This window comes from Pinus tabuliformis, chromosome 4_1 (assembly GCF_031772625.1).
Source record: "Pinus tabuliformis cultivar Carrire ecotype Pingquan chromosome 4_1, CPIR1, whole genome shotgun sequence".
NCBI classification, from domain to species: Eukaryota; Viridiplantae; Streptophyta; class Pinopsida; order Pinales; family Pinaceae; genus Pinus; species Pinus tabuliformis.
Window position 1 is genome coordinate 977,215,878 of NC_142303.1, and position 17,118 is coordinate 977,232,995.

General features: G+C 36.7%; 1 protein-coding gene across 1 annotated transcript; it reads right to left on the reverse strand.

Moving 5' to 3' along the window:
• Positions 1-12,399: 12,399 nt before the first annotated feature.
• LOC149179397 (bZIP transcription factor 1-A-like) lies at positions 12,400-16,135 on the reverse strand. Its single transcript, XM_089420641.1, has 7 exons — positions 15,028-16,135; positions 14,782-14,839; positions 14,601-14,649; positions 14,001-14,302; positions 13,164-13,241; positions 12,864-12,989; positions 12,400-12,768 (listed from the first exon to the last, which is right to left on the reverse strand). Exons 1-7 carry the CDS (start codon positions 15,150-15,152, stop codon positions 12,523-12,525), a joined length of 984 nt encoding a protein of 327 aa, XP_089276767.1. The 5' UTR covers positions 15,153-16,135; the 3' UTR covers positions 12,400-12,522.
• Positions 16,136-17,118: the final 983 nt, after the last annotated feature.

The following is a 17,118-nucleotide window of genomic DNA, read 5'->3' on the forward strand; positions in this document are numbered from 1 at the left end:
AGATGGAAGAATTCATGCGCAGGTTCTTTTGGAAGGGCGGAAAACATAATGAAAAAAAGATTCCCCTTATCAGCTGGGAAACCATCTCCAAGCCACTGTCGTAGGGTGTACTAAATTTCAAAAATCTTACTCAGCAGAATGTGGCTATGGCAGCCAAGATTGTCTGGAGGATCATTGCGCCCAAGCCTAGCTGGGCCCAATTGGCTCTCTGGAAAAAGTATTTCAGAGGCCCACGTTCAAGCTGCTTAGACAACGTGATTCATCTGCCTAACTCGTCTTTCCTCAAATTGTATGCTAAAGCTGCTTCCTTAATCAAAGAGCACTCCTACTGGATCCCAGGAAATGGGAAAAAAATCAATATATGGACTGATAGAATTATGAACAAGGATCCAATTAAAGACAGAGCCTCCCTTAGAGATTTGCGATGCTGGATGGACAGAGAGGGGCTGAGCTCGTTGTGGGACATTTCCCATTGGAGCGACTCTATATGGGCAGGCTGGAAAAGAATCGAGATACCGGCTCAGTTGATTAATGAATGGACCTCGCTGTTGGATCTTCTTCACGGCTTGGCTCCCACGCACATGAAGAAAAAAGACACGAAAGGATGGGGGCTGAAGGAAAGTGGATACGCTGTCTCTAAAGGTTACTCCAAGCTGATCGAGAGGCCTCACGTCCCCCCTGACCCAGCACCTTGGCAGGGAGTCTGGCATGTTCCTTCTTGGCCCAAGATCGATTTCTTTGCTTGGCTCCTTTGCCATGGTAGAATTCTAACATATGACATTTTGCAGAGGAAAGGCTTCCATGGTCCCTCCAGATGCTCGTTGTGCACAGAAAACGCAGAAACAGTAGTTCACTTAATGCTTGAGTGCAATTTTTCTAAGCAGATCTGGATCTCCTTTATCCACAACTTGGATCCCAACCTCCTTCTGCCTAGCTCCATTGTGGATCTTTTCTCAAATTGGGCAAGCAGATATCCTGGTCAGCCCCCCAAAAATCAGGTAATCAAATCTGCATGGGCTATCCTTCCAAAGATCATTTGTTGGCAGATATGGCTAGAACGGAATAGAAGAATTTTCAGAAATACTAACCAGAATCACAAGGTCTTAGAAATCAAAATTAAATGCCACATAAAGGAGTGCTTGACAGATATAAAAGATGACTCCAACCTCAGCCAACAGGACATTGACTGGGGATCATTTCTAGATCTGCAATTTCAACCAGCAGTCAGAATCGCCCCTCCTCTTAAAGACTGGCAAATAAGGAGACCTGAAACTGACTTCCACGACTGGCTCAAATCGCATTCAAGACACTCTCTCTTCTTTGATGGAGCAGCAAAGGGCAATCCGGGCACAGCAGGAGCAGGAGGTGTAGTTGTAAATCCACTTGGGGAAAAAATTCATTCCTTTGCTTGGGGACTTGGCCATGCTTCCAGCATTCAAGCTGAGGCTTTGGCCCTCTTCCAAGGCCTAAAGATCCTCAAAGAACTAAACATAAGGGAAGCTATTGTGATAGGCGACTCTCAGGTCATTATAAATGCAATGATCTCCAACTCCCCAGCGCTGGATCTTAATCTAGCTAGACTGATATCCAGAATCAAAGGCCTGGGAAACGCTTTTCAGAAGCTGAATTACTTTCATGTATTGAGAATCCATAATAAACAGGCGGACATGGAAGCCAACAAAGCAGCCCTTCTATTTGCCGGGGTCAAGATAAAAGACGAAGAAGAATCATGGGAACCCATTCCATAAGCTGTTTACTGTCATGTTTTTCTGCCTGCTTCTAAACAAATTTGTTTGTATCTTCAAGTGGGGGAATATCTCTGAAATTGAAAATTTAGAATCCTTATCAAGGAAGAAGTCTTCAAGTTTTAACAGCATTCTCACTCTTAGCAGAGAGATGCAACAAGACATAGAAGTCTTCAATGTAATCAATTTTTGGCCTTCAAGCCAAGATGAATATAAATACCCCATAACCATTTTTGTCAAAAAAAAAAAAAAAAAACATTGATAATAATATTATATATTATATAAAATAAAAATAAAATAAAAAATCTTAATTAAATCACAGCTTAAAATAAATAATTAACCAAAACATCTAAAATTTTGTGCTATTATACAATTTCTTATAAATTTAAATGTTAGTTGCACTCTCTTACTGTTAATTTAGATATTATCATGTTGGCAATCATTGTCAATATATATATCAACTCTTTTAATGTTAATTTAAATATTATAATGCTAGCAATCTCGTTCCAGGTAATATAAAAATAGTGATAATACTTTTTTAATTCTAACCAATATCAAACAGTGATAATACTTTTAAAAAACAAAAATGGTATATTATATTGGTAATTAAAAAAAAAATCAAAATAACTTTATTGTAATATAAATAAATAAAAATAATATAATTATAAATTCATTTATTAAAAATAATTATGAATATAATAATCATAAATTTGGAAATTAGAAAAGGGAAGGCAAAAGGAAATTGGAGTCGATACCTTATTTTAAAAAAATTAATATAATTATAAATATAGTTATTAAAAAATTGTGTATTTTACGAGTATAATAATTATATTTTTGAAATTAAAAAAAGTGGGAGGAAATCAGGGTGAAAACGTTATAAAGATTAATATAATTATAAATATAGTTATTTAAAAAATGTGTATTTCGTAAATATTATAATGTATTTTTGAAATTAAAGAAAGTAGAAGGAAATTAGGGTGAAAACATTATAAAGAAGGAGAAGTGAATTTTGTTTCGGGATTATATTTAATACTAGCATTTGCACCTAATGTTGCAAAGGAAACGTCGTAAGGCATAGTGTGTGGAAGAATATTGAAATGTGAATGGGCATTTTTGAAAGCAAGGGTCGATGATAATGAATTTGAATTGAGGAAGCCATGCCAAAAACCCTATTCAGGGGTTAAAGTGCCTATGAAATGGAATAAAAGTAGTCATACATATCCATTGAACTTGTTTAGATACCTTAAAGATTGCCTAGTTGAAGGTGAAGTTAAACAAATGAATTCACGTGAACAACAACTGGGTATCCATATCGATATACAAAATTTTAAGGAGAGGCATGTTAATCTTTTCAAACAACATTCTAATGTATTTGCCTATAAATATGAAGACCTTAAACCATGTCACATTGTGATGAACTAAATCCCTACCAGGATATATTCCTTATGATGCAATGCGCTTAGGAAGTTTTGTTGTTGGAAAGTTTGATTGGGCTGCATTGAATTAAGCAAGGCTAAAACATTAATGTTGACGTTGTAGCTATAGTTGTTCTGCATGTTGTTGAATCTCTTTGCAAGTTTGGTTTCATCGTGCCCATATGCTAAGGAGAGGGTCCTCTTGAGAGAATTGAATTTGTTGTCATTATCCACTGCTAATTCTTCTTGTTTTGGGACAACTTCATAACGACAATCGCTATTGTTGTCATTGTTATTGCTGAAATTGTTGTGAGAGAGGTTGGAGAACTGGACTTGAGGTAGTTTGCTGCTGTTTCCATTGCCATCCATGGCTTCATCATTTAAAAAACCATCTATGAAAGGATCGTCACTCTCCAACAACCCACTGAAAGAGGCAATGTTGGGCAGTTCCAGTTTGTTTTGCTGATAAATATCAGGAAAATAAGCCATCACTTCATCTGCACTTGGTGATTCATCTCGTTCTACCCCTTGTACTCCCTGAGAATGACCATTTTTCTTGTAAATTCGGCACAACACCCAATCATCAAGCTGGAGAACAGAAGTACCATCAAAATCAACAATACCAATTTTAGTTGAATGAATCAATTCCTATTCATAAAGAATCAAAACACAAGAACTGTGAAAGGAAAATCATTCATATTGATCAATATTCAAGAAGACATCATTTTGTAGGGTGTGTTATTTGTATTTACACAATTGATTCTTTTATCCAATCAACTATGCTATTCTTTATGCTTTTGCTAGGTTCCTTCATCACCACCATCATTGGGAAATTCATTTCCCTCTTGAAGTATGAAACGAGTAGCAATTCCGAATTGATCTCACACTACCACCACAAAGAAGCTAGCAATCCTGATATACAAATCAAACCAGCCATCCTATCAAGCGATCCATGTAGTTCACAATCTATAGCTTTGATAACCCAAAACTCAAATCTTTTATATTTAATATGCACAGAAATTTTCACATTAATATGTCTGGATCTCATTCTAAGATCTTTACAAATCTGATACAGAGGTAAACCAGATTTTTCATACTACGACAAGCAATATTAGCAAATCTTTGAGTCTCTCTTATGTAATGTCTCCTCCTTATTTGATAGAGTTGACGTTGTATGAGCATCGACTGCATTGAAGGGATCATCCAATAGATAAATGTCAACATCGTTATATACTGCTCTAGCCAACTGAATCCTTTGTTTTTGTCTCCACTCATATTCAATCTCTCTCCCCAATCTAAGTGATATCTCCATGAGCAAAACTCTCTATATCCTTGTCTAATGCACAAGCTTTTATTGCCTTCTTGTATTGAATTTTGTCTATTGGTTTCCCATAGAGTATGTTATCTCTGACAGTACCACTCTGAATCCAAGTTGTTTGTGCCACGTAGGCAACATTGCCATATACTTCAACTGCACGTAGTCCAATCAAAAAGTTTATGGAAGAATTTATGTATATAGAAAGCAAAAAAGCAGCATCTACAATCTTGTTGAACTATGAAATGGTTACTTTTGCTCAAGAAGAGTAGTTAATGCTCAACTTACATCTGAAATTTTTGGGATTTCTCCTAGAACTGCATATAGCATAGTAGATTTCCCTGATCCCACTGAGCCACAAATTGCTACCTTTTCTCCAGTTTTAATGTGCATATTTATTCCCTTCAAATGTTGGCTTTGTCAATGAAGATTCTGGATCCCAGCTGAGTATGGCTTGATGAATTTCGATGGTATACTAGGATTCGGAAAGTGCTTTCCTCACAACAAAATCTAGTCTCAGCTCATCATATTGTAAGAACTTGTCCAAAACGATCTAAGGAGACTTTAACCTGAATTAATATAGCCAAAACTTCAGGTAGCATTCTCACTGGATCTTGTATCACACGGAATGTTGCAAGCACTGTAAATATGGTTGTGGCAGTTAACGGTGGATCCCCTATGATAGGACACCCGGCAAAAACTATAGATGCAGTAATGATGGGTGACATCCAGTAGAGTATGGTACCATATGTTCTATTAAATTGTGTTGAAGACAACCATTTGAACTCCACAGCTCGGAGATTTTCTATCAGCTCTTTAAATTTTTCTTCCCATGCTTGTAGTTTGATTATTTTCATACTATTAAGAATTTCAGATGTTATTCTGAGTCTTTCATCCTGTGCAGTCATGAACACAACTTGGCACTTCTTGAGGGTTTTGGCCTTGGAAATTTGAGTGTTAACTTAAATTTGTAACATTATTCAATCATCATTATACATCATTTTACAATTTAATTAATTTAATTGCACCAGATGTTGCAATGGAAACGACGTAAGGCAATAGCATATAACATTAATTAATGTTTTTTTGACAATTTTTGAAAGTCGGAAAAATATCAAGAAAAGGAATTTGGAGGAGATGAATGTGATGGCAAGGCAAATCTGTTAAACTTCAACGATCAAATATGTTGAATAAATCTGCCACTATTGGAAGAGGAACATCTAATCCCATGACGCCACTAATGCAATGGGCTGAAGGTCCCTCACCAATTTGAAGAATATACGGCTCTCTAATGATATTGCTCAAAGGAAACCAAGAAAACAATGTTATGACACCACAGGGCATTTATTATTAGCTCCATATTTGCTAAAATTTGCATTTTCTCTCTTACAAACATTCTGAAGCTAAGTCGTCTTCTTGCATAGATGAAGATGAACAATTTGCAAATGATGAGGAGAATTAGGGATTTAAAAATATAAATTTCCATGCCTGCTAGTTCCTAAATAATATCCCAATAACTACAACACATATAAAGAGCAATTTCTTTGTAGGAAAAGAAAAGGCAAATATGTTAAACTTAAACGATCAAATATGTTGCATAAATCTGCCACCAATGATGTTGAAACAGTACATTTATATTGGTCTCACGAAGAAGCATGAACCTGCCAAGTTCCAACGCAAAAATATTTCTTAAAATGTATATATGGAAATGTGTTCATCTCTTTATTGGATGCGTTGTGCATTTGATATTCATGAGTTCTCTTCGTGGGCGCACCTCTTCTTTCTTGGCACACACTTAATGTTTGATTCTTGGTGACATGCTTGGATTTTTCAACACCTGGATATTTGCTTGTTGGCTCTCTCGGTCTGCTGGCTGAGATTTGAAAAGTGGAATGACAAAAACCAAAAGTGGAATTGCGTGGGGGTGGTTCCCTGGGAGTGAGCTTCACCAATGCACAATATACACCTAGTAGACTTGAAACCCAAATAAACCATTCCTAAGAGATCTTTGATATGACCAATGAGGAAGTTTAATCTTGTTGCCACCGACAATATCAAAATCATAAAACGAAGTGCAAATAGAGCATTGCTTACCCATCCATTCACTATTCCATCTCATTGCTATGAACATATATGCCTCACATTCATTACAGAGCCTTGGCATTGTTATGACTACAATTCAATGACTTTTTTTGGTGCAATTAAAAACATTGTGTGATAGATGCAACAAAAGGTGATAATTCCCATGTCATAGTACTCACACTAAGGTATGCCATTGATCATCATTGAGTATTGCAACCGTATAATATCTTGACTACATCTCGACTATGATGCAAAGAATACAGTGAAAAAATCTTTGGGCCATATACCAATTGTTATGAGAATAAGAATACCCAATAAAGCTGGTGGATTTCTGGAAAAGCTCAAAAAGTTTAACTGTATTATTTTGCCCAGAAAATGTTACAACATCCCCAATCCAATAAATCATTCATGGGACTTTAAACACCCTAAGTAGCTAAAGCTTCCATCTTTGACCTGCTTCTCCAACCCATGAATGCCTTGATAAGCATTTCTTCTAGGGCTTCATCTTCCTCAACTTCTTTGGGCAAACTCTATGTCCCGCTCCTTATTACTCACATAATGAATATATGTTACATCACCAATTCCCTACATCCAGAAGCTTCTTTCAATGGTGCAAGTAGAATTGCTGCCAAAGGACAGGCTAGATATGTGTTCAAAAAAATAGCAACAAATTATTCATTAGCATGTATGCAGAGGATCTTTAGTACAGATAATGAGGAAGACGAACCCTTACCGCATAGGTAGAGTTAGGCTATTTGAGAGCATGTGGGGAAGATGGACAGTGTATTGATTAAACATTCAGTGCACAATCACTGCAAGTCTTACCATTGATGACTGTGTTGTTGTTGGGCTAATGTGCAGGTTTGGACACGATCTCAGCCGTTCCAACAGTGCCGTATTTTTCCCGGCTATGTAAACTGCTTTTAGCAACTTTACCTTCTTGGAAATCTTGTGCCCATTTAGTGCAGTTATCGACTAACGCGTTCCCCACACTCTCTATGCAACCACCGACAATGTCTGCTAAAGCACTCTGTAATTCATCGACCACTTCCATAAAATTCCCTGTTGAACTGCAATCAATGTTCTTGCATAATCTGTATAAGGCGTTCCCTGCCCTTGCGTTCTTCCAATCCAGAGAGTCTCCTCCATGTTCAATCACCGTAACTTTCCTTTTACTTTCTTCTGCAAGATTATCGATTGTAGCCGCTGCATCTTCCATGTATACAACACTTGTAGTATCCAGAGCATTCTCTGCAGTTTGTTCCTGTAATGTTTTGAATACACTATCTGCCGCTTTACTCAGCAAGCTATCGGTTGCAGGATCTGAGTCCTCCACCAAATCCATCAGTTCACATGCCTCAGAGTATGCTTTTAAAGCATTTCTCCCACAATCAGGTGACAACCGAACGATTATATTGACCAATGAAACCGCTGTTAGCTTCAATGACAGTTTGCTCACGTATATGTAATGCTCTTCCACATCTAATACAGGGTCAGGATCTCTTTTCCACAAGAACTTCAAACCCGCTTTATTTTGTAATTTTGCAGGATCCAAACTCCGTATTCCCACACATCCTGTTGATTTTCTATAGTTTCTCAGAAACCAGATTAGGGTATCGCATTCTATACCATCCATGTTGCCCTCTTTCACAAGTTCCTTTGCTTTCTTGATGGAATTTCGGTTTGTTACAAACACGGTCCAAGGAGCCCCCACAGAAGGTCCACGTTCTCCAAAATTGGCCTGTATTCTGAAAAATCCCCGTCCTCTGTTTCACCCGGCTTTGATAAAAACTTTGAGGATATTTTCTGCATACACCTATTATCCAACACGAACTCTGCCATAAACCAACAGAGTTTACTAGTATAAACCATAAAAGATTGCAGCCAATACACACATCGCAACAAACCCCATAAAAAGGCCCATAAGAAACGTATTTCTATTCCTTCCGAGCCAATCGTTTTATTTACCTTTTCATCAACAATACTTTTCTGCTTCTTGGATGCTACTTCCTACAACTCAATGATGTACCTGGTCCAAAAGTCCTCTACCTGGAAATAGGTATACCATCTTTCATTTGGATTCCAGCTTTTCCATCTTCCATAGTACGCTACAGAGGTAAGACATCTCCAGCCGATGATTGCCCACCCTATCAGGATGAATACGACTTCCATGTTTGTTGTGATGAATTTTAACCGAGATTTGACACCAGGAAACACGTCTATAATTGGGCCCTGAACAAGCCATCCAGCGATTGAACTTAAAATACAAATTGTGACTGCTACTGCGGCCGACGCGTCTAACACTGATCTTGCAATTATGTTTTCAGGATAACATGCACGGGAGACAATCCAAGATTTGAGTACCAGATCTTCTACTACTGCGAGGAGTTCTCTGTAGCGTTACCTTGATTTGCTAAAATAATGGGAAGTTTTTGAGCGATGATATCTCAGATGCTTTTATTGGCTATTGTTGCAGAGCTCGAAGAAAGACATGAAGAGTCTCTGCAAAGAGTCTCATCGCCAGCCGGCAGTCTCTGCGAAGAGTCTCATCGCCAGCAAGCGAGGCCTGGCCTTTCATTGGCCCATTACCATGGAAAAAAACTATTTTTCTACGAAAAAAACAGATTAAACGGACGGCAGAAAACACCCCAATCATCTAACACACAAAATCAATGGCTCAGGATCGCACACGTCACATTTTAGGGATGTCTTTCTCAGAGGGAACGCCTTACGGCGTAAAAATTAAAAAATTATATATAAGTAAAAATGAAAAAACATTAACAAAAAATATTTTTATTTATTATATTAGCCTTGGAGTGTTGTTTTCGTATTTCCAAAAAGGTTTTCCAGTTATTTTTTTAATTATTAAACATAAACATACGATCACCCCTAATGTTATTACTTTCAGTTTGTGACTTGTTTCTTAATCATAAGGTCAGTTTGTGACTTGTTTCTTAATCATAAGGTCAGTTTGTGACTTGTTTCTTAATCATAAGGTCTATTCGATAAGTAGGAACGTGTAAACTTCTGAGGGAATTCGATAATTAGAGATAACACAGAACGCTCTTCATTTTCCTGGAAATTCTGACAGGAATTCTGCGAATATTTCCACAGCGATAACAGTTTCGCTTGTATAATGGAGAATTAGATTATTGTTTTATCTTTCATTTTTATTGTGTCAAATTTTTGTTGTGTTAAATTTAATGAAGTGAAATGATATTTTAGGGTTTATGTGTGATTAATAATAGTCTATGAGATTATTAATTTTTTATTTTTTTGTAATTCAATTATTTTCCCAATTTAAATTGATGATGAGTTGGTCCAACTTTCTAACAATTTTCTCTAAACAAATAATGCCAAGAAACTTATGCGAACATGTTCTCATAATTTTCTATGATGTCTTTGAATGCATCACATTCCAAAATGAAATGTTTTTCCAATTCCACTGCTCCACACGTGCAAAATATACATACTTATTCTTCCCAAGCTTCTTTAGGCCTTTTCCACCGCCCTGTGTCACAACGAAATTGATGTGAGTTGGTCCTTAATTGAGCAATAAGAACCTTTGCCCTCCACGAAATGCTAGCTCCATTGAACTACTTTTGTTGTAGATTACAAGTAGGGTTGAATTCCTCAATGTAGTGCTTCTTTTTACTCCTCTTTTCCCCATACCTTTTAAAGAAACTTCTCCATAACAAACTCCTTTAGCTCCTTGCTATTTGTGAGACATACATTGAAGTAGATATTCCATTTTTGCATCCATGTGTAGTTTTGTTTCATCCATGTTTTCTTTTTTTACAAACTCCTTTAGCTCCTTGCTATTTGTGAGACATGCGTTGAGGTAGATATTCCATTTTTGCATCCATGTGTAGTTTTGTTTCATCCATATTTTTTCACTCGTTCCTTGCTATTTGGGAGACATGCATTGAGGTAGATATTCCATTTTTGCATCCATATATAATTTTGTTTCATCCATATTTTTTTTTCACTAATTCTAGCCGAGTCCTCTCCCTTAGACCCAGCAGGGTCCTCTCCCTTGGACCCAGTGTAGTGTTGAATGACATTTTTCCGTTACTTTTTGTTACTGTGAACAATTTACATACCCAGTGTAGTGTTGAATGACATTTTTCCGTTACTTTTTGTTACTGTGAACAATTTACATACATAAGTCTGAGTGTGACTATATTTTAGAATTCAAATGATCGAGCTTCTGATTAAGTGCCAATTCCTTAATCAATCGTCTTAGATTTATGAAGTCTCTTGACTCTACATGGAGCAGCATGTATAAAAATCACTTTTGTTAATTTACATACTCAATGATCTTTTACAGTTGTTTTTTCATGTTCGTATATTTGTTTTTTTCCTACCGAGTGTAGCGAATTTACTTGTAAGTGCAGAGCACAGAGAACACAAAGCGAGCAGCTAACAGAAATTTAGGTAATGTGAATAATAATGGAATTGTGTTGGGTTAATAGATTTATAATTGTTTATTTATACCATTAGCTAATGTGAATAATAATGATGGAACTGTGTTGGGTTAATAGATTTATAATTGTTTATTTATACAATTATTTAATTTTTTTTATGAGCCAATATTAAATATTATTTTGGCCACGGACAAACAGCTTTACACATCATACTAAGCTGTAAAATGCTCAGCGCAATAATTTAAGAGTATTTTAACTGCTGTTATGGTTGTTGAATTCTCTAAAGACTCTCTGAATTATGTTGTCAAGCTACTCATAATTAGTGCTGAATTTACTGCTATAGTGATGAATTTGTTAATGTTGATCTAATGCTATGGCTAATTGTTCAGTACTCATGCACACACCCCCACTCTTGTCATGAAGTTCTTGTTGCTACAATGTTCTTAAAAAGAGAACAAGACATTTTTTTAGTACATTCAACGAGATACTAGACATGTCAGTTATACTAAGCTGTAAAATGCTCAGCGCAATAATTTAAGAGTATTTTAACTGTTGTTACGGTTGTTGAATTCTCTAAAGACTCTCTGAATTATGTTGTCAAGCTACTCATAATTAGTGCTGAATTTACTGCTATAGTGATGAATTTGTTAATGTTGATCTAATGCTATGGCTAATTGTTCAGTACTCATGCACACACCCCCACTCTTGTCATGAAGTTCTTGTTGCTACAATGTTCTTAAAAAGAGAACAAGACATATTTGTAGTACATTCAACGAGATACTAGACATGTCAGTTAGGCAGATTCTTGGTGATATTTGGTGATACATGATGATCTCAAACATATCTACCTAGATTGACATTTGCATCTGCGTTCTTTAAACAAATAATGCATGAAACACGATGTTAACTACGATATACAAGCAAGCCATTGATTCAAAACATAATCACATTCAGTACTGAGTGAGTGCCCTCGTTATTCCAACAGCTTAATCCATGCACAGCTAATCTTAGTAAAATAACTGGTTCAAAAACTCTTCTTACAACACAATTTAAAAATACTAGGCAATGAAAAATTTATCAACTAATAACAGAAGCATCATCCAAAATACTAGTCATTGAATATGGAATACAGATGGAACATGGTACTCTTTAACGGGGAGCTTGTTTGCGTACAAGAATCCTTCAAACCCAATTCTATATTACAGCAACTTTGGGGGGCAATGCATAAATTATATGACCCTAAAGTTAAAAGCTAGGGTCAGCAAGTTACAATTAACCTGATGATTCCCATGCCTGGACCCAATTCAAATCCAAGGTGGGCCAATTCCTTTACCAGAAGAACGCTCATCATCGTATATCTGGATGAAGTACTTTCTAAGCAGCCATTCATTATTATCTTTTTCCTGGGTATTAGATCCTACTCTAGAAGAAAGTTCATGTGAAGCAGTTACAGAGATATGAGGATAGCTCAAAACAAACAAAACGGTTTGGTATACACAAACTGTCATCTAACATAACCTACAAACTAGGATCTCTCTTTAACCTGCAGCCACTCTATCAGATCGAACATTTGCTTCCAATACGGCATGACATTTACCAGTTGAATCGCTCATCTCACTCTCCCTTTGCTCATCTCTTTGGCTAGAACTCAAATTGCTTATTTTAGATAGAACTTGAGGATAACCATTGCCTCCTTGCTGCATAAACTGTGACTGTGTCTCTCTAGGACCATTTCTTTCTGAATCTCCTACTCTATCCTTTCTTTGAAAATTCCTCAACATTACCTGTTTCACATAATCCAACAATGTCAAAAAAGTTTCATATCCTAAGGCCAATAAACCACACTGACTTGTCTACGCTACCACGAAAGATATGTTACCTTTAGTGATTCATTCTCAGAAGCAAGCTTTTCAGATTCCTCTGCTATAAGATTTATTTCATTTCTGAGTGCCATGTTCTCAGAAGTCAGTGTCCCAACTTTTGCAGACAACTCTTCGCATTCCATCTGTTTCATGGAAGTCGGTGTTAGCACAGCACAGCACAACAGACAGGGTATCAATTGAACAGTATTTACTGCTTTCATAAAACAATGACAACAGACTTTGTCTGTTCATGTCTCACGATTTTACCTCTCTATCTCTGCAAGCCTCTGATAAAAATACTAAGAACAAGTCTATACCTGTTTCTTCATTCGAGAGCGTTTAGCTGACTCCCGATTAGATTGTTTACGCTTCTGTCGTTTTAATTCCCATTCATCCTGTTTCACAGGCTCATTTAGGACATGTACAAGCTTAATTAGTTCAACATATTTAAAGCTCATAAATATATTGGAAATAATTCACAATAAAAAGGTCACATTGTAGGTGAATGCAAAAAAAAAAAATACAAAACCCTAAGTTGAATGTAATGGGGATACACACGGAAGTTTCAGAAATATGAAAGGAAAACTTTCCCAAGAAATAGGAAATGACAAATTGATGTGTTGGGGTAAACACCAGAGTGCCCACCTATTACATAGATACAGCCAGGAAATATTCCCTGCTTCTGAATCTCTTCTGGTCTATATCATCAAACTATGCTGCCCTCATATCAGATAAAACTGTTATTATGCATTAAACCATCTATTACTTAAAGAGCCCTACAAATGAGATTTAGCTTATTCGAGTTATAATTGACTGTGGACCACTTCTATCTAAATCTTCTTAAGAAATGCACTTATGTTCAAAGGACTTGTAAGAACAAGATGGATATGAGAATATAATGATAGTGTGATCAAATCATATTTCATGGATTGTGCATAACCAGAAAAGATGAAAGAAGGGTTGTCATCCCACAAAACAGTTGATAAAGAAAACAAAGCAAGCACCAAAAGTCTGAGCAAGTCTATAGGAAGATGACGCAAGTAAATCCAGCTTATATTCACTAACCAGCCAACCACAGAATGGCCAACAACACCATTAACCTGATGCAATACAAGATAGAATGATACATAGAAGGTAAAGCTTGGTATGCATACCTGGACCCATAATTCAGAAGGCACTCCATCATGACCTGGAATGAGTTGAGATGCTGCAGGAACAATTGTTGTTACAGTGTTAGTTGTTCCCCGTCTTCCTTTTACAGGAGTTACAGATCCTTGGGCAGGCACATTATAGATGCCCATTCCAATATTTAGATTTGTAGTAGGTAGACTAACTGTTGACATTCCTGGAACAGGTGCTGGTGGAACCAAAGCCATTGTGCTTCTGTTTGCAGTTGTATTAGCTTCTCCAGCCTGGGCATTATATGCTAGAGTATTGGCATCAGTAGCACTTGTTCCTGTCATTGTCGTGAAAATCAACAAATGTTACTAAATTACTCCATTAGCTAGATTGATAATATTAGGATTCAGGACTAGATATCAAACATGAACAACGCAACCTTTCTAAAAGGAAGCAGTAGCACACATCCCTTCAAGATGAAATATTCTAGAAGTTATTAGTGATCTAACTGTAATGGAAAATAAAAAGTATTACTAAATTAGTCTGGAAATCAGGAGATCCCCTGATAACAGGATTCATGAATAGCCATAAGAAATTTTAAATGCATTCCGTAATACATGATAGTTAAAACATACCATTAATGGTTAGTGGTTCCAAGCTTCTTGCCCTACCTGTTTCGCATCCCTGAAAAGTATACAGAGTAGAATGCAGTGATAATTAATATAAAACAGCAAAGACATATTTGGTAGAGTACCCAGACAGCAAATAAAATTAATTTTCAAAAATTTGAACCTAAATAAAATGGAAGGAACTTACATTTTGTGAATTGACTCCCTCGCTACCTTCACTTGAACCTTCACTACCGCTGCCTCCACTGCAACCAACAATTACTTGGATAAATAACAGGCAACCATAATAAAGGATATTAATAGGACTCCAACTCAAAGTCCAGAATCCATTTCCACTTTAATATAAGTTAAGCTAAGATTCATTCCAGGGATTCCAAATGGAATTGTTATACTGTCAGAATTAACCGAAAAAAGAACAGCTTCAAATACCTACCTCTGTGGGAATGCACCATTTGTAGAACTGGACAATGCTTTCCCATTTCCTCCTTTTGTACTAAGTATCTGAAGTTTTTCTAAATTTCCTTTTACCTTCTTTATTGAGCTTTGACCTTTACCCATCAAGGACTTTGTTTCTGTTTCAATGCCTGAAGGGACTAAAACCTATATCCATTGAAAATATATATCAGAACCTCATTGAAGTTTCCATGATAGCAGAAATTCAATAATAGAATGACCAAATGTCCTGTAATGTTTTGAATACACTATCTGCCGCTTTACTCAGCAAGCTATCGGTTGCAGGATCTGAGTCCTCCACCAAATCCATCAGTTCACATGCCTCAGAGTATGCTTTTAAAGCATTTCTCCCACAATCAGGTGACAACCGAACGATTATATTGACCAATGAAACCGCTGTTAGCTTCAATGACAGTTTGCTCACGTATATGTAATGCTCTTCCACATCTAATACAGGGCCAGGATCTCTTTTCCACAAGAACTTCAAACCCGCTTTATTTTGTAATTATGCAGGATCCAAACTCCGTATACCCACACATCCTGTTGATTTTCTGTAGTTTCTCAGAAACCATATTAGGGTATCGCATTCTATACCATCCATGTTGCCCTCTTTCACAAGTTCCTTTGCTTTCTTGATGGAATTTCAGTTTGTTACAAACACGGTCCAAGGAGCCCCCACAGAAGGTCCATGTTCTCCAAAATTGGCCTGTATTCTGAAAAATCCCCGTCCTCTGTTTCACCCGGCTTTGATAAAAACTTTGAGGATATTTTCTGCATACACCTATTATCCAACACGAACTCTGCCATAAACCAACATAGTTTACTAGTATAAACCATAAAAGATTGCAGCCAATACACACATCGCAACAAACCCCATAAAAAGGCCCATAAGAAACGTATTTCTATTCCTTCCGAGCCAATCGTTTTATTTACCTTTTCATCAACAATACTTTTCTGCTTCTTGGATGCTGCTTCCTGCAACTCAATGATGTACCTGGTCCAAAAGTCCTCTACCTGGAAATAGGTATACCATCTTTCATTTGGATTCCAGCTTTGCCATCTTCCATAGTATGCTACAGAGGTAAGACATCTCCAGCCGATGATTGCCCACCCTATTAGGATGAATACGACTTCCATGTTTGTTGTGATGAATTTTAACCGAGATTTGACACCAGGAAACACGTCTATAATTGGGCCCTGAACAAGCCATCCGGCGATTAAAATACAAATTGTGACTGCTACTGCGGCCGACGCGTCTAACACTGATCTTGCAATTATGTTTTCAGGATAACATGCACGGGAGACAATCCAAGATTTGAGTACCAGATCTTCTACTGCTGCGAGGAGTTCTCTGTAGCGTTACCTTGATTTGCTAAAATAATGGGAAGTTTTTGAGCGATGATATCTCGGATGCTTTTATTGGCTATTGTTGCAGAACTGGAAGAAAGACATGAAGAGTCTCTGCGAAGAGTCTCATCGCCAGCCGACAGTCTCTGCGAAGAGTCTCATCGCCAGCAGGCGAGGCCTGGCCTTTCATTGGCCCATTACCATGGAAAAAAAATATTTTTCTATGAAAAAAACAGATTAAACGGACGATAGAAAACACCCCAATCATCTAACACACAAAATCAATGGCTCAGGATCGCACACGTCACATTTTAGGGATGTCTTTCTCAGAGGGAACGCCTTACGGCGTAATAAATATTTTATAATTTTTGGCTTCCTGTTATATTAAATATGTATATGTTATATTTTATAATATTTTATTAGTATAATTGGTTTATAGAGGGTAGTTGTATTTTATTTTAGAGGATATGTTAAAAATCTAATAAGGTAAGGGTTGGTGTAGACCAGACCAAGTGTGATTCCTAGGTGACTTTAATAGCTTAGATGCTCCTCGGTGGCAACACTTCAAATCATGGGTTAAACCCAAAAAATCACAAACAATTTAAGAAACAAAAAAAAATACATACTAAAAATGTGTAAATCACAGCGTCTTAAATTTTTATCTCTTATACAATTTCTTATAAATTTAAATGTTAATTTAGATATTATCATATTGCCAATCATT